Here is a 19139-nt window from a genome sequence, read left to right on the forward strand (position 1 = left end):
TTCAAGATATCCCTCTAAAACTTCGCGGCTCACCCTGTGTTGCACATTCTGCTTAACATGGGATTTTTCCAGTGACAAGGACCAGAGAAGCAGCTCTCCTCTCGCTCCTTTATAAAAGGAGGTACATTCACTAGTTAAAAAGACTAGCTTTACCCTCAGAGGCTTCCAGAAAAATGCATTAGGAGGGAAAAACAACAGCCAACACAGCAGAAGACAAAATAGGTCTTAAAAATAAAAAAGAGACAACAGTGATCTTCAGTTAATTCAGGAAAATCCGCAGAAGGAATCCTCGTATTAAACACCTAAACCGAGATTGTATTCCAATATTAACGCAAGGGGCTGGGCTGGGTCTTGGAGGTCTCACTTCAAGATGTTTCCTAACAGGCTAGTGAGAGCAGGAGTGAAAGCGATTTGGATCAGAAATTCCATAGAAGAGCAAAAAATCTTTCTAGGTTGAAGAGTGTTGTTACTTTTTTTTTTTTTAAATGAGAAATTAAAACCACATACACTGAGAAACAAAATTAGGTTAAATCTAGCCCAGCGTTGCACATTTTAACAATTCACTCTGCTGTCTGTAGAACACAGCAATATAAATATTGCTATCTCCGTTAAAATGAATTATTGACAATTTTAATACATGTTGCACAGTACATATTAATATAGAAAAATACATGTTATCAGCAGTGCAATGTTGACCATGTACTAATCCATTCCACCTGCTCAAATATTAGTGCAAATAATTATATATTTGCAATGCATCATTGCTGTCTAGTTTGAATCTCTGCCTCCAGAATAAATGTCTCTTCTCTGAAGTTGTTTGCTATTATGAGTAAAATGTTATATATTCATACTCAAATTGACTTTGGATGGATAAGTAAAATGAGCAACCTTCAAAAATCCACTTGTCTAAGACTTAGCAAGTCATTTTAATGAATTGTTTACAGTAAAATGAATGTTATAAAAATGTTTCAAACACAAGCTCATGTTAGCTGGCTTCTCTACAACACTCAAATACCACGCGTCAAAACAGCACAGAGTTCAAAATGATCATCTTCAACTGGCAGCACCAACTGAGGTGAACCATGTCTATCAACAGGAGTTATTTACCCTGATACCGTGCAGTTTATCTACCTATGAATCGACTCTGGGGACATCTTCTCTCCACAGCCTCACCTTTCTTTTCAAGCAAAGAGGTGGCCTTGATGAGGCTGGACGCTTGGTAGAACAGCAGCTCCTGTCCCCAATGGGCTGATGATCAGAATGGGAAAAGCAGACATACAACCATGACACTGCAAGGGCTCGTTTGTGCCAGGATATACCCTTGGCTAGAAGTGAAGTTGGGACAGGGCTGAGAAGGTCAAGGGCAGCCCTGAGAACAGGTAAGGTGAGGTTAAGGTGAATACATTGCAAGGGAAGACTGGTGCAAACAGGCAGCCGACAAAGAGGTGGGGAGCAGAAACAGCCCCAAAAAACTTACAGAGCCCCGTTGTGCACACAAAGGGGAGGAATGAAAAGGACCGACATATCTCAGTCCGTCCTCTCCTCTATCCTTGCTAAATTCAGGTTTGAGAACAACAAAACACAGCAAGAGGAAACTTTCAGCAACAGCCACTGCTGCCGTGATGCCTGTCTCACAAAACAGCATTCGTTTCTTCACGCTCTGGCTCCAGCAGCCTTATGGACAATTTGGGTTTCAGTGAAAGAACAGAGAGAAGCTTTAACACTTCAAGAAGAAAAATTTCGAAGTATTCACTTTCAAATAATATTGTGTATTAAAAGATCAACTGAACAAGGACTCCTAGAAGCCACACTGCAAAGTTAAAGGTTTCTCTCTCTCTCTCTGGTAGTGTGGCAACAGAGGGGAAGGGATAACGCAATTCTGAGATCTGGAAACGAAAACAGGGCACAGGGACGTAAAGCTAATAGAATAGAAGTAGAAACCAAGGCTTCCACGAACACTAAGGTCTGTATTGACACAGAGTAAGCAGTGCCCCATACAAGAGAAAAGACGACAGGCAAACACAGCTGCTTCCCCACTCTAAGATAAGCAGAAGACATGGTATAGAAATCTCCAACCCCCAAAAGAAGTGAGGATGGAGGAAAAAAAGACAAGCACAGCAATGAACATGACTGGGCAAGAGATCTGGCTCCCTCCCATCCTTAAAACAGGTGTAGAAACACTGGGAAAGAAAAAACAAACAACGTGCCAGCCTTGATGTCCAGAGAAAAAATACTCCAATGTAGACAGCAAAACACAAGTCTATCTCTACTTACAACTAGCACAGAGGTAGTGGTGGTGGATAATGCCTTGAAGCCAATATCCAGCGGCACATGAGGACAGGAAAAGGTGCCTCTACCTTTCAGTTGTCTTCTAAAAGAGTAGCTTTTGGTGCTGACAGCTGGCTTATCATCCCTACAACTCCTGGGACAAGAAGTGCAAGGAGAAGGGCTGCTACCTGCATCTAAAATTAGACGAGCAATCATTTAGATATCTGCTTCCTTCATATAGGAAGAACCATCACCTCAGCCTGGTTTCCCTATCCATAACTGGTTCAACTCAAGTGCTAATCCAAATTAAGATAGTTACTGCCACGAAAACTTAATACAAAGAGCACCCCTCTGTTTTGGCATGTGTCATGACATCTAAAACTGAGTACATTAGGTTCACTGTCATGCACATACTGGATTGAGAAACCTGGAGCTACAGGCTTCTGAAGAATAGGCCAACGTGTACCCAACCCGTGAAGGAACCCAACGGGCCTCTCCCTCTTCAGGGCACTTTGTAAGATGCAGCATTTTTGCCACATACTTGTAACATTTCCTACAGAAAAGGAGCAATCAATTCAGACAACAATCAACCACAACACCCCGGCACCAGGTAGATAGCAGAGGATTGCTCCTTAGGCAACTGAAATTATGAGTTATCAGAGGCAGTTAAAACACTGAAGCAACCAGTGATTTAAAATGACTTTGTGAAAACTAAGAGGAATAAAAAACAAAACCAAAACCCAACCCAAGTCCAATAACAACTGCAAGATAAACTGACCTGCCACCTGTCAATACCATGCCGTTCTCAAGTCAAGCACTTACCATTATCCAGATCACTGTAGTCTTCAAAGAAAAAAAATATAAGCTCAGCTCTTGCCATTCCCCTTCGCTTTAATCAGACTGCGTGTTGTTGATGCATTTCTACTCCGCACAGTGGAAATAAGCAGAGCTGACATTCACAGCATCCCTACCTATCCTTCAGAGCAGACTGACACTCATGTACGGCTAGCCTCTTCCTGTTGAATCCAGTGGTTTCAAGATGAATGAACAGCTCCACGGTGAAGTATTTTAGCCAGTCCTCCTCTAGACCTTCACTTCATTTTAGGGTGGGATGTAGCTGTGAAGAGATTTCAATTCCAATCCTGCTTATTCTCCTAGGTTTTGTATGTCAGGTTTCTATTAATCACATTTTAACCTCCTCCTTCCATGTGCTATGCAACTTCATTTAAAACTGCTTGTTCTCCACATCCTTTTAGTTCATGTCTTCTTCACTTCTTACCCTCCAAGTATCTAGATCTTATTTTTCCAAGCACTTCCATTTCCCAACTTTTTTGTATTTATTTGTGTTGAGAACTATTCTTACAGAACACCAACTCCTTCCTGCGCTCTGTGCATACGCCAACAGAATACAATACCAAATCATGTTAATAAATTATAGGACTTGTAAAAACACAGCTGATTTTCCAGCCTACAACAGTTTTACTGCAAAGCCATTTTCAATTGTAGACAACATAATTACACACACATATACACACCTCCTCTCAGGCATTCATTTGCCTGCCAGCCTGTTAAATGCCTATGTTCTGGGAGCGAACATTAGAAAGGCAATCCTTTAACTCATTACATGAACATTAAAAGGCATATTTGTATTTTGGATAGTACTTTATTGTATTCAGAAGCCACTGGAAATATTTTCCCAAATTACATGCTATAAGGGCTCTAAACTTAAAAATGTGTGAAAATTATAGTTCCCCATCCAAATCCAACTTGTATTGTAAAGTAAACTTACTGACAACGTAGTCTTCTCTAGAAATAGAAACTCTTACAGTGTTTGCATGGGAGATGTTTTAAAGGAAGGGAAAAGGGAAAGCTCACACCAGGGATAAATTTGGTCAGTAAAATTACTTTTATTCTTTTTTTTTTTTTTAAATAGAAGGGTTTATACAATTGAGTATAAAGATATTTGAAGAACATGGAAATGAAATGAAAAAAGTGTCTAGAGGGAATTCTTTTTATTGAGGAAGAGTTTACATATCTAAGTTTAAGTATTCACCTACTTTTTGCTGCCTCCTGTTAACAGGCATAATGAAAATATTGCACTGAGCATATGCATGGAAAACACAGCTAATAAAGCAAGAAATATGGTACATAAATTTCATACAACCTTGAAATAATTCAATCATACAACAAATTCTGAAGCACTTCTGCAATTTTACGATGATGTTCACTGATCTGAGGTGTTTACAAATTGACACTTTTTTGTAGAAAGATTTTGTATTGGTTAATAAAACCACAGCCTTAAAATTGTTGGCTTTCAGTTACAGAGGTAACAGAGAGGTATCATCTGAATTCACATCAGAGCTTTTGAAAAAAAATGGCAGCAGTACAAGCATGTGCCTCCTCCAGTGTCCAAAACTCTTTGTGGCTTTGCCATGGCCAAGGAATAGAGCTACGCAGCTCAAAGCAGCCAGTCTCCCCGAATACTTTGAGACAGTCTGGCACCTGTTCTCTTGTTTACCGATCTAATGCTCTGCTAAATATAAAATGAAGCAGAAGAACCTCAACTAACCAAGAGAAGTTCTACGCAAGTCTGTCAATATTGACTACACCTGGGAAGTCATTAACAAAAGAGGAAAACAATTTTATTTGCCTGACCCATAAAGTAAATTTATAGAAATGCTGTTCTGAAGATGGGAGAGAAAGAAGCTTCCGTAACATACGCTGAGCCCACAGCAGAAATGAAACGTTACAGATTATTTGTTCAGAGATGATGCAAGTCAGATTGAAGACACAAACCACTGCAGTTCCAACCTGTTTTCCACAAGAGCTCACTCTGAACAAAGGTCTATTTACAACAATTTTCAACTGCTTGTGGAAAAGCTACCCCAGATGCTTCAAACACAACTGTTGCTTCAATTCACTGTATGCACACTATGGGTCCATCTCAGAAACACCTTGAATAAACACTGGAGCATAACAGACACAGAAGTAGCCTGTCTCCAATGTTAAAATTATGATCAGTGGAAGAGAAGCTTTTGCACACTTCAACGTTTTATATTGCTCAGGCACTGAAGATCAATTACCTTCGGCACAGGAATTTTCAACTCCAGGTTTTTGGTAGAGCTGCTGTCCATTCCTCCCACATATGAAAAATGGGGCTACATTTTATCCTTTCACTTCATTATAATTTGGATTTATTTACATAAAAAACAAGAGACAGGAGAAAGTTCTCTTATATTAACCCAACAATGGGCACCTTCACCTTGTAATAAGAACGCCTTAGACAAGGCAGCTGCACTTACTTTAGGAGCGTATATAAAATTCAGTGTGCCGGTATCAAACAGGAACAATAATGTCAGATCATACAATGCCAATATGTTCCGGTGGGCCCTTGACTATTAGGTACAAAAAAAAACAAAGCCAAAGAACAAAAAACCCACCAAACTTTTCACCACTTTAGTTCTGTTTATAATGCTACGCAATGAATAAATTACATCTTTCTGGGACAGCGTTGCTTTTACTCCTACATCTCAAAGAAATTCCAAGCTAATTAATTAGAGCAAGAAATTACATTGAGCAGGATAACGTTTTAAATGAAAGAAATTACTTAGAAACACCAATCAAAGATAATTTGATTATGATTAGCTGTGCTGAAGTCTAAGCTATTAAAACTGATGAAGAATGTTTTTACAGTGGTCTATTCTATGTAATCCATTACCTACGCTATGCTCTGTAGTTCAAGTCTAACAAATGGTATCTGATAATTCAATATTGAAGACCGAAATACTTTCAATGCACCACTTGCTTTCCTACACCGACATGTTTCCAATAAAAAAAAAAAAAAAAATCAGTAGCAAGTAGATTTGCAAAATTCTTCACCAGGAGAACTTTAGCTTACATGAAATATCATTCAGATTTTTACCTGCTCGCCTTCTACATAGTCACGTTTAAATATGGCTGCTGCTTTATTCTGAACAGTCATTATCCCACAAAAGTTACAACCATGGTTTGGTAAGAAATCATTTCCTGTGCTTTCTAACAACTGAGGCCTGCCCAAAGGTACAACATTTCTTTCCATGCTCTCAGCTGAAGTGACGAGCAAGACGAGCAGACCTATAATCAACACGCAGCTGAACAAAGGAGTGAAGGATGTTCTTGTCCAGATTAGCAAGTTGTTCTCCTGAGCAAACTTGCTTTAAATTATCCGGGGCTACAACCAGAAGATTGCAAAGTGCATGCAAGGTATCAAAGAGTTGTAACACCAACGCAATCTGTGGTTAAGAGAAAAACAGAGAAAGACAGGTATTAAGAGTTAGAGTTGCTTGAACTCTTATGACACAACGTCCACCTAGATTCTCAAAATACTTTCTCCCTACAGAGGATTTACATCCATCATGCTCTCCTCATGTGCACATAAATATATATAGACACACGCACATATACATCTGTAGGGAGATATGCACATATGCAAAGTTATACATAGAACATTTAATAATGCAAACTCAGTATTTCCTCAATATACACACATAGCCTGCAAACAATAAAATGGTATCAGGAAACTGCTCTTTAGGACATGATAAAGAACTGCTGGTGTAGTAACAGAATATATAAAATCAGTATACAAAATGGTGATGTTCAAACAGAAACAAACTATTTTTATGAAGGAAAAAAAGCGTTATTAAAAAATAGAGTCCTGCTACTAATTTCAACATGGCTGTACATCACCAGCCAGTACATGCTTACCTTGAAGTCTTTGGCACACTTCCTATACTCAGCCACGTCACAAATAGCTAACATGCCTCCCATGCAACTGTAGGAATATTGCTGTAGGTGTTCATAGATAAGTCGATGAAAACGAACTCCAAGCTCCATCAAAACTGTGTCCACATTCTTACCATCCATAGAATTTCTAATCTTTTCCACCTGTTTTCTAACATAGCCGCAGACTTTAACACAAGCCTAAAAAAAGAGAAAAAAAGAATTAGGCAACTTTCTAGACATCTGTTCTTCTCGAAGTGGCTTCCACATCATAAGCTGAACATCAGTCACTAAATCTTTATACTTCCTACAATACACCACTGAAATTAGTAATTTTCCAATTAATAATTTTCCAACTTTTTTTATTTGCCACATAAAGATGCAAAAATGCAGGTAGCAATGCAAGACAATATTCAGTTCAGTTATAGTTCATATCAGTTCAGAATAGAACAGTTTAGTTTGGGCTTTTAATTGAAACAATGATCAACCAAGGGGTGGGGGGCAGGGGGAAATGATTAAAACCTCTCACCAGCTGCAATTATAAACCCAAATTCACAGCATGCAGGCATCTTCACCCTTCCCACACAGTACCAGACTCTACGTCCTACTGCTCCACTTCTCCCATTTTCACTTGGCTGCAGGCATTCTGGCAATGCTCTCGCTTCTTCCCATTGACCATAGTTTGTTCTCTACTCTTCTCTGCCTTGTTCCCTAACAAGAACCTAATGTAACCCAGCAGTACAGCTTCTCAGCAGTCTGTAGGCTGGGATTCAGACAGAATCAGTGGTAGAGACAATATTCTATAGCAAAGAATGTTCTTGCCATACCCATGACACTTTGTTATGCTCCTGCCATCCTAAGAGGGAAAAAGCATCCAGCAACTAGAGAGTACCTGATAATTGATTTTCTGAAACTAATGGCTTAAAGCTAATTATCAGCTAAAAACCTTGTTCCAAATCTGGGCCTCTTGGGAGGTGAAAGAATGTGACAGTTTGTCCAGCACCTACTGATTTGTGTCTGACACAACAAACAAAACTGCTAATGTTCCTTTTCAGCTTGAGAAAACAGTCCACAACAGAGTTTGGAGGTACTTCGTGCAAAATGGAATAGCTAAGTAAATTAATCAAATACACGTTGTCTAATTCGTGTTTGGTACAGAACATCTTGTACCTGATAACACTCATGAGCATTTGAAGCCATACTGATGAACTGGGACTTAGTTTACTTACATTAGTATACTGAATCAAAACATTGTTTTCATCTTCTGGTTTAAAATCTGTCTTCTTTTGCTCCGCAGCCAAGATGTGCTTCATCTGTCCAATCATACAATTCAGTGTCCTTTAAAGTTACAAATACAGATTGGCTTTTGAAGGGAACATTTTTATTTCCTTGATTTTTATCTTTACATATACTAATGTGATTCTATACAGAAGTAAGTGGCATAAAGCAAAGAGGGAAAAAACCCCACTACGTAACATTTGAGTAATCTACAGAATACATACTAAAAGCGCACATTTATTATAAGAAGCAAGTGGTGCTAGGACATGTCAAAGGAAATACTTCACTAGACAGACATGTACACACACACTCTTCCGAAGTTACAAAGCAATTCTCTAGAGAAGGTAAGTTTGATTTTATGTTAGCAGTCAGAAAAAGGAGAATCAGCAAAAAAAAAACCCCAACAACCCTAAAAACACTCTTGCCTCCAAGTTCAATGCCTTGGAGCACAGCATACAGCATGCTAGCCAGCTGGTTTTAAAGGGGACACATTAATTGTAAGGTAATCCATTCAAATCCAGCTCTTCAGAGAAACTGGATAGCATTCTTCAATGCAGAGGGAATCAGACAGCCAAGGGAAGCATTCCAAAGAGTTTAGTAGAATTAGATCACATTGCATATTACTCAGAAGCAAGCATCAGAAAACACTTGGAAAATGAAGGGCGGGGGGAGGAACAATCTCTTCCTTTGCCAGAGCTTGGTATTCCTTTTGTTCTAAGAAATCTAACAGAGTTTTACAGTGCCATTTATTTCTCCCTCACAGGACTTATCTTTTCAGAACATTATCTATGGCCAAGGTCCTGGTTTACTTCAAGTCCAAACCAAAGGGCAAGCAGCAAAGCAGCCAAGAGAGGCTGCATACCCCTATCAATGCCTACCTTTGCCAGTAACCTCCCTCTGCCTCTCCTTCCATGCCCCCCCTCCCTTTTTCTTCACCCCCCTCACCCCTCCAACCTCCCTGAAGAAAACACAGTCAAGGCCATTACAGGCCTTGAAAGATTCAAGTTGGGGTGAAGGGGAGAAGAATATATGTATCCAAAGAGGGAAAAAACCTTCTTTTTTATGCATACAGCTCAGACTTGCATTTCAGGTGCACTTCATTCAACAATCCACATAACAACAGAAATTTAAAGAAACTGTATCTTGCATTCTCTTCAATTTCCATTTTCAATAAATACTCCCACAAGGCTGTTTACATAGAATACATGCTGAAAGAAAAACAGTTGAACTGATTTTGTTTGGCTAATAAATCACTTTTACAGAGGAAGACAATTGCTACGAATGCCATTCAAGAAGCTGCTATTGGACTTTTTCAGATTGGATAACGTTGAAACCATCAACATTTAGAAGTTTTCTTTTATTTTTTAAACTAGATCATTCCTTTAAGCAAGACAATCAATTCTCAACAGCATCAGTGACACCACAAAGCAGCACATAAGCAGGCACACAAACACATTTTACACGTAACATTAATCTCAAAACTAATCTCTCTTTTCTATGTGCCACAAATCTGTGAACGTACCATTTTCCAACAGGGACTTGTTCTCTTAAGTCTTACTATCACTTTTAAGAGATTAATTATTTTACACAGACAAACTATTCTAATGCTTATGAGTGACCCATGCCTGTCTAGATCTAAGTTTATGGCCTCAGTGGTTCAAGTATTTCAAACTTTGTGTTTAAATCTCTAAGGTCACTTCCAGCAGGAGCAGCTAAAATCTCAATTGCCACTTACACATCCTCTATCTCCACTTTTCTTTTTGCACCCACAGAAAACGCAAGTGCAAATAACATATCAAACTTCTTTCTCAACTCTCTGGAGAGAGTACCCAGCAGGACACAACTGCAATGCCTGTTTTTCCCACACAGGGCTGTTCTCATCACTCTCCAGTATGGTGTGATCCTTACAAAAACCTCAATAATAATTTCCAGAGTAGCCCTCGTTACCCTCAGGATGGCTTATTCCTGTTACTGCAGAGAGAAAACAGGCACAGAAAGCTTAGGTAACATGTTCTAGGTTGACTATTGCCACCTTGAAATATGGGAACAGGACATGCTTCCCGTACCAAAGTAGGGCATCGCACAACAGCTCCATTTCCTAGTATTAAGCTTGTTAGTTTGTTACTTCCCTCTGCTGCAAAACAGCTATGAATTTACAATTTTTAAAGCTATTCCCTCATTTTTATTTAAAGAAATAGAAAAAAAGATTAAATGAGTCACTCACAACCTCAAAGCAAGTCACTGTCAGAATCAAAATTATGCCAGGTCTACAGACTTCTGTGACTAGGTCTAATCCATAGCACTGCACAGATTCAAGCAAATCATCTAACCTATTTTTGTCAAACTTTGCTCCTAATGGAAATCCTGCAAGTCTTTAACCTATTTCAATCATCATTCCTCCTTCCTTTAAAGTAGAAAAAAGTAGTTTGAGACAGTAAGGTAAAACTGAATTATTGCACTCTTTCAACATAACCAAAACCCTGTAACATCCTTCCAGAAGTATTTATGGGTCATAAATCTGCCATGGAAAATATGACCCTCTAAATAAACAAAATCTAAGTTTCCTAAGCAAAATAATGCATACTTACAGATTTTTAAAAAGTATTAAAAAAATAAATTTTGTGTTCAAAAATAATTTAATCCTTGAAAGGAAAGCTAACATACATCACAAAGGAGTCTTACAAGAATTAATGATTAACAGAAAGTTTAAATCTCTACTTGCCTATCAATGCCCATATCCAGCTTCACTTCCATTTGTTCTATGATATCCTTTTTCTTCTGAAGGCATTCAGATAATTTAGGAGAAGAACTGCAACAGTATAAATGGTTGGGTGTGTGACAGAGTGTTAAAATATCAAAACAAGTTTGTCTCCTGGGTCTGCTACTTACAACAGGATTTTGTGAACATTTCCCATCCCATCAGAAAGGACTAGTTTAGATGGAGTTAGCTGGCTTCAGAACAACAAATCAACTGCCTGAACAGCCACCTGACCCTGAGCAGGATTTGCTGAGTGCTGATGGGGAGTACTGTAACACACTTCAGGCAGCATTGTGCCTGCCTACTGAGCAGTGGCTCTCAGCTGCTGCCAGCCCCTGGCAGGTAAGTGAGCAAACACCGCTCTTCATCCACACTAATTCACAGCACATCAGTGCGCTCTGCCTCGAGTGTATCCATCCCGTGGCTCCCAACAGCAGGCAGCTTTCATGTAGTTCACCTGTGGCTCGCAAGACATGGCCAGCTGTTCCCTCTGCAGAGCCTGTGAGGTACCCCCAGGAATCTCAGCAGTCCTGATATTGCCAGTTCCCCCCAAGGTGCAACCACAAACCCTCTCCAGTCCTGGCCTCTAATGCAGCAGTGAGGTCTCCAAGGAGCAACTTGTCTCTCCTTCCTATCAATACTCTTGGAGCTCCCTCTCTCCCATTAGTTCTTCAAGGTACCAATTTGTTTAACTTCCCTTTTCCCCCCTCTCATTACAGTATTTCATCTTCCCATAACAACAAGCTGAACCACTCCAACAATAAACTCCTCTTAACAGAGATGAAAAATGAAAAAAATTGCTTTCTTCACCAAAAATGACCACTCATAAAGGAAATGCTAGTCAAAATAAGGTACCTGATCAATGGCATCAGATGATCATTGAACTGCTTGTCAAATAAATGGAAAATAGTATTGGCCTGGTGGACAACATCCAAGAAATAAAGATTTGCATTCTTTGAGTCAGAAGAGGGAATGCCTAAGGCAAAAAAGCTTTCATTAGGATTGTAATGATACGCAGTTCTTATAATTAGCATAATGATTTTTTAAAGATGCAGAATTTTTCCATTAATGCTTAAATCACAGGCTTAGAGTTTCAAAAATTCACCATGGTGCCATACATAGAATACTTCTCATAGCTGTATCAGGTAATAACCTTAAACATAGAAATATCTTGCTTTTAAAATTTCTAAAAGCAAAATGGAACAGCCAATTTAAATATTTCTTCAGAACATGAGTTTTATGCTTTCATGTAAGAAAGATAGGTTCTCACTTTCAAGAATTTAACTTCTTTAATACAAGTAGTGTTCTTATTTACTATCACTCTTTAAAATGCATAGGTATATGTTTTATAAGAATTCCATGCTTGTTTGTAAGACACTAAGCCTTAATATCAAAATATTCTCTTGCTATGGCACAGAGAACAATTAAAAGAGGTAGTGAGTGCTGATGTCCCAATTTCTGTGACACAAGCATTTTTGAAGACAGCAGCATGTTTCCATCTGTGCGTCAATTTCCCAAATGGAAGTTATGCTTTGGAAGACATTAAATGCTGACACCCAAATACACAAAACAAATTTCATTTAACCAATACATTCTGAACAAGGCCAATCAATAAGGCACAGCAAGGACCTGCAAAGATCATCTGCACAAAAAGGCCAACGAGATGAAATGCTCAGAAAATATTATACTCACCAGCAAGGCCTGTTTCTAATGCATAATCGATGTGTTCAGTACATAAGAACTCTACAAGCATAGAAAAAATTCTGAAAGCATTCTTCGGTAAGTCAGATGGATCAGAGAGCTTTAAAAGAAAAAAATTATCCTAAAGGTCATTTCTACATACATTTGAAAGTTTATCCGATATTGCGTAGGGGTTAAGCTTAAAATGTAACAAGTATTCCAGGAAAACTGGAATTTTATTCTAAATTAAAAGTATCCATACAGAGAACTATTCAGGAACAGCCTTTAGTGTCAATAAACCCTTCAGCATTAACAAGTAAACTAAGGCCAACATACCACAGGATGCTACAGAAAGCAAAAGCATAAACAGTTTCTAATAGTAATAATAAAGGAAGATACTGATTAATAGTCCTTAAAACACAATTGTCCAGATGTAATCTCAGGAATTACCTAAACTGCATAGCACTGGATGCTGGGAAAATGTACACAAAAAAGATGACTATCCATACCCTGTCTTTTTTCTTTTTTACTAAGTTTCTGCCACAGGCCACAGTCAGAGACAGGACACTGGGTTAGATAGGCCTTCGCTTTCACCCAGTGCAGCTTTTCTTTTATCACTGCCACAGTACTGCAGGCAAAATAATACAGACTGAACCTCAGCTACATTTATCACAGTTCAGCTGGAGTCAACGGAGCATGAACATTTTTATTGAGTGAAGTAATGCCCACATATACACAGAGCATCTGTACTTTCATGAGCTGTAAGCAACATGGGATTTTGGACAGCAACCTGTCCGTAAATCCCTTTTCTAAAGAAAAACGCGACAGGGCTTTTGCACATAAGAAATATGGCTTTGGTTTTTAAGGAATTATGTGAGACTTTATGAAGCTAGGAGTAAGAAAGATTACTATTGCAATTCAAATTAATTTACATAACAATACTCCCAAAGATTTCTGCTGTATTCCCCCCCAAAAAAACGAAAACAAAACCCCCAACAACAAAACACTGTTACAGAGATTTCCAAACACTGAAATGTTGCAATATACAGTTACGTTCAGAATTACCAACTTATTTTTCCTAAAGCAGTCACAGTTTGGACAGACAGTGTATCTGCATGCATCTGTCATGTGATATAAATATTACAATTAATTAGCCAGGGACACATTTACCTTATTTTTTGCATAGTGAGTTGCCCTGACCACAAACAAAACCCTAGCAGCATGTATGAGAGTGAAGAAGTTATACACTTGTAATTCTAAAAATCTCCTTTTATGCCAAGATCGATCTAGCATTGGTTTCCACCCCAATACACATATACAGTGTTTTCAGATCAAGTATGAAAAATTCTGATCCTCACAGAAAAGAAAAAAAAAAAAGTTGTACACAATTGGAAAAAGTTAGTTTACATCATGAATTTAACCATTTCTAGCAACTACCATATTGAGAAAAATAATGATCTGCTTGTCTTGCAGTCACTGACTTTCACCACTACGAAGGTGGTCATCCCAGTGTGTACAGGTAACAGTGCTGTAGCTGTATTTTGTTATATCTTTGGCCCCTCTAAGTATTAAAACTTCTAAATATCTAAAATGTTAAGTTTTTCGGCACTAAGCAAATTTAGAATGTTAGAGGCAGTAAAATTTGTTAGATATCAGTGTTGTTAGCTAATAAAAAATCCCTAGCATTTAAGTTTCCAGTTAAATTTCAAGGGTTTTCATTTACACTAAAGTATTAGACAAACAGTAATTGACAGGCAGTAAAACCAGCGATTTAATCAGAAGGAAAGCACTTTTTTTTTGTTAGACTAAAGCATTTAAAGAATAGTAGAGGGTTACCAAGGTAAACCATGTTAAAGATTATTCCTCTCAGCATTTTACTGGCAATACTCTCTAATGCTAGAAGAAAGGGCATTTGATACAGGAAAACAACTGTTGGACTATTGTCTCTATTTTTAAAGCAGGAAAAAAATTGCACTACAGGCTTCTCAAGTCGTGGGTCTAATTTAGTAAGAAAAGCAATGCAGACAATAGGTTTAACCCTCCCCACTTCTTCCAAAAATAGACAGTAGTAAAAACCACAAAATACAACTAGATCCACATTCAAAAAGCAAACCCTTAGCCTCCAGTGTGACCCTGATTCAGTGAAAAATACAAAAGAGAATTAATTTAATAATGTCCTTCCCTTCTTCCTATCACACTTCAACTGAAAATTGAACCTCAAGATTTAATTTTGCACACAAAATTGTATCAGTAATGGAGATCACAGGAAGCAAACTTACCCTGTGACATCTTTCAAAAGCTTGTTTAGTTTCTTGCAAAAGGTTAACCACCACTTCTTGAGATAGAAAAGTTTCTCCGTGTGTGTCAATACTTGGCCCCAACGGTAAGTTTGTACGTTGCCTTATTCTCTCTTTGAGGTCTTGAATGCTACAACAAAGACATACCAAAAGAAGACTTCACTGGATTGAAGTTTTGAAGCTCAAATTCAACAATGATTTAGGATATTTTAGTTGTTAACTTAAAAACCAGAACCCAAGACACAGCTGAGGATACGCAAGCATTAAGACAGTTTTGCAAGCTTAAAAAAAATTGCCAGTAAATGCAAAACTACCACCTCTGATCCCATGGTCAACTGTGTTCTACCATGGCACGTTCACACCATGGGATAGCTATTCCCCATTGTGGAGTAAGAGTAATTTGAATTGAATCCTATGGCACTTATGCTCTATGTTCAAAGCTTAGCCTCCATACATTCTGTCCCATTGTACTTTCAAAACACTAATGAGAGCTTTCTATCTCATCCAGGCCCACAAATCCTCTCATCCTCATCCGCTATCTCAGCAGTCCTGATATAGTCAAGCATGCTCCAACACATTACCATGCAAAAAACAACCCTTAAAGTCAGTCACTACAATCAATTTAATTTTCCCCAAGAAAATTAAATTTTCATCTTTGTTTTTTAAGTCATTCAATTACTCTGCTGCTGCTGTTCTCTCCAAATCGCTTTTCATTCCTGTCACACTGAACCCAGTAGCTCTTTGAAAGGTGCAGTAGTCTTATCACCTCTGCTTCACACAAGTTTTAATTCTTCCTTTCCCACTTCTCACTACTCCTTTATTAGAGTTTCTCTACCCTGAGGATAATGAAGTCTTGTTTTACCTTTCTCTAAGTCCATTGCATCTTCTGGGCTCATTAAGAGCTTTCTCACTGACATTGCTATGGTCTTTTCCCCTTCCTAGGTCTTGGGAGGGGACCACAAGACCTGGGCAGGTGAAAAAAAATGTATGCTTTTAGATACACACATATACATGCTTTAGGTACCTTAATTTTGCTTCAGTCCTTTTGTGGATCTGGATCCTAAGTTGAAACATAGGTTTAACTGGTATTTTTCATTTCCCATGAGCGTATAAATACCATGCATCACCCTTCACATGTACTGAGAGCAATATACTTTTTAGCAGAAGTTAACATGAAGTGATAGCAAATTATAAAAAGCTGTAGGTCATTTTAGAAGCCTGCTCTTTTGCAGTTCATCACTGTACATCTGACATGGCAAATACTATTTTTCTCCCCTTACCCCCTCCCTTCCATTTTAAAACTACAAAACTTCACAGAAGAAACTCACCCTCCAGTGCCAATGGACCTCTTCTGGTGATTTTTGGAATCATAATAGCGTTGCAGAATCATAGCACTCCTACTTTTCAAATAACCAATTTCCACCTCAATGTAATTCTCCAAGTAGGAAATGAAAATGGATTTGATAAGCTTAGACAAGAAAGTCTGCTTATCAGTACCCAAGTTAAATTCCATCAATTTGCTTGACAGATTAGTAGTTCTTTATGCAAAAGAAACAAAGAAGGGGAGAGGAGGAAAAGGTTGAATTTGTATGAATTACAGCATTACATGTTTGTAAAGTACACAGCACAACAGAATCCTGATTGCGATTAAGACTTCTAGCAGCTTTACATTTAAGTAAAGAATTTTGCATAATTCATGTTTAATTACATACAGTACAACTGAAACCAAGTAAGTTGCCAGTGAGATGCGGAGGACTGGCTTTTGCACAGTTTTAAAATTACTCTCAAAGATCACTATACTAAATGCTTCCCATTAAAAATAATAATGGCGATTTTAAATTTTCTTTAGGAAAGCAACCATTATAAAGGATAATGGCCATAAAAAATTTTCAATTTTCATGAGAAGTTTACATTTTTGGCTTCTCTTCCTGCATCTTGATAATAAATCAATCTATTACAAGAGAATATCTACAACAATAATTTCATCATCAATATATAAATACCTTGTATATAGATCATAGAGATTCTTAAGATACTGTTCTGCATCTGATTTCCTGTGTTCTTCTAGCTGGTCCTTTACATAACTCTGCAAAATTTGGGTACATCTGTTAGAAGAATAACTATCAGCCACAGGTGCTACTCACTACTTGCTAGATTATGGGTAGTTTACTGCAAAGTGTAAGTCTTTCTTAAGATAATTCATATATTCTTTGTTTTTAAATCTCTAATTTACAGATCCTGCATTATCTACAGACAGAGTTAAATGCATCTTTTAGAAGAAAATTATTTAATAATACAAAGCAGTAGTGTGTGAAGCAAAGACAAAAGACAGATTGCTTTGAAAACATGCTTGACCAACAAACACAAAATCCCCTCTTTTTAAGACTCAAAAGCACTGGAGGCCTAGGGGCATTTCTGCAGTTGACAGTAAGCAAAGGAGATGCTTACATATTTGCTTATCATAATACATACACAAAGCAGATACAAGCTTAGAGCCTTCTTGTCATTGAATATTTGAATAAAAAATATTATTTGCCATAACATAGTAAGTCAAAACTGACAAGCACATTCGGGGTTGAAAGACAAACTCAATCTCTACACTATAAGGAGAATAACATCTACAAGGAAATTGCTTTTTGCAACGAATAGTCATGTTGTTGACTTTACACACTTAAGTGAGTGTACTCACAGGACGGAAAACTTACTATTTTCAACTATTCCAGACTTCCATATAAATCTTGCATTAGCTGTGCGACAATATTCACAACATAAATTATTTTCACCTATTCCATGTTAACCTCACACATGAAACCCAATTCCAGGAAGGACCAGATTAAAGATACATATTAAATGTGAAACTTCTTTTCCTGACATATTCTTGGTACGGGACATACAGAAGAAATCAAATATGCGTATGACATCTTATGAATTACTCAGTGAACATACCGATTCCCTTCTAATGTTACATACTGAATTTGAGTATTTTTAGTCACACTGCATTCGGAGCACAAGCAGCTTTATTTGATACAGGCTTCATTATCTGTCTGAATTGTTACAGAGCAATCAGCTGTGATTCTACATCCTTATACAAGATCACAAATATTTTAAGTTCTCATTAATTGTTATTACTGGATACAATATTTTTGGATGAAAAGTTTCCTCAATGAACTTCAACATCTTAAAGTTTGAAATACCTGAAGTTTAACTTCAAAGATATTTTGAATGAGTTTGGCTAGCACAGTTTCTGGATTGCTAAAGACTTCTCCAACTTGCTTATTCACTCGCTGGCAGAGAATGGCTGCATCTTCAAAGACATCATTCCTCAGGAATGCACCCTAGGGTTTTAGAAACACATTTCATAATATATTTACCACCACCTATACGACTAAATAAATCAACACCCAAAGAGATACATGTAAAACAAAATGCATTACCTCTTGACACTGTTTTATGTACACATCAACGCAATGAGAATAGCCCTATGGAAAAAGCAAAACAACTCAATGTTAAAGCAGGTTCTCCATGCTTTCAGTATAGAATGAAATCAAGGGAATACAACCCCTGTGAAAGTTAATTGCCAAAAAAAAAAGTAGATTCATCAAAAGCATAGACTCTTTCAAACCCATTTTTGTCACAATCCTAACATAACTTCACTTATCACCACCCTACGCGGATATACACCACAGGTTTCAACACTCTCTCAAGCATGGAAGTCAGTTCACACACATACAAGAAAAGATGATCTTAGAATGGTCTCTACTGACACTGCCTCCAATCCCCCCCATCATCTGCCTCCTTTATGCCCCTGCGTTTGATTTCAGATGGAACATACCAGTATTTTTAAAGTCACATGTGTTATGATATGGTGGTTTGGCCCATGCAAATATGTTTACTTAAAATAGGCACTTATTGTACCGTGGGTTGTTTTATTTATGTATTTAAATTTAAACCCTCAGTTTTTACCTTAAAATGAAGCAAAACTGCTGCTACTTCTCTCATTCTGGAGATTTCACCTCTCCGCTGTGCACTGGTAAACTCTTGAATTAGCTGGCACTCTAAATCATGGTACTTACCTGGAGAGCAAAGGGGATAACAACAAA

At 37.9% G+C, this 19139-nt stretch overlaps 1 protein-coding gene across 1 annotated transcript in view; it reads right to left on the reverse strand.

Moving 5' to 3' along the window:
* Positions 1–4104: 4104 nt before the first annotated feature.
* The window catches only part of EXOC5 (exocyst complex component 5), a 31895-nt gene continuing 16860 nt past the window's right edge, over positions 4105–19139 (reverse strand). Inside the window, exons 7-18 of the mRNA XM_059819230.1 lie at positions 19003–19112; positions 18474–18518; positions 18234–18374; positions 17043–17125; positions 16368–16577; positions 15022–15169; positions 12755–12863; positions 11918–12038; positions 11027–11113; positions 8256–8364; positions 7012–7227; positions 4105–6539 (exon numbers count right to left, since the gene is read on the reverse strand). Of these exons, the coding sequence (XP_059675213.1) occupies positions 6351–6539; positions 7012–7227; positions 8256–8364; positions 11027–11113; positions 11918–12038; positions 12755–12863; positions 15022–15169; positions 16368–16577; positions 17043–17125; positions 18234–18374; positions 18474–18518; positions 19003–19112 (1568 nt within the window). The 3' untranslated portion in view covers positions 4105–6350. The remainder of the gene's footprint in view (positions 6540–7011; positions 7228–8255; positions 8365–11026; positions 11114–11917; positions 12039–12754; positions 12864–15021; positions 15170–16367; positions 16578–17042; positions 17126–18233; positions 18375–18473; positions 18519–19002; positions 19113–19139) is intronic.

Source organism: Gavia stellata, chromosome 7 (assembly GCF_030936135.1).
Source record: "Gavia stellata isolate bGavSte3 chromosome 7, bGavSte3.hap2, whole genome shotgun sequence".
Lineage (NCBI taxonomy): Eukaryota > Metazoa > Chordata > Aves > Gaviiformes > Gaviidae > Gavia > Gavia stellata.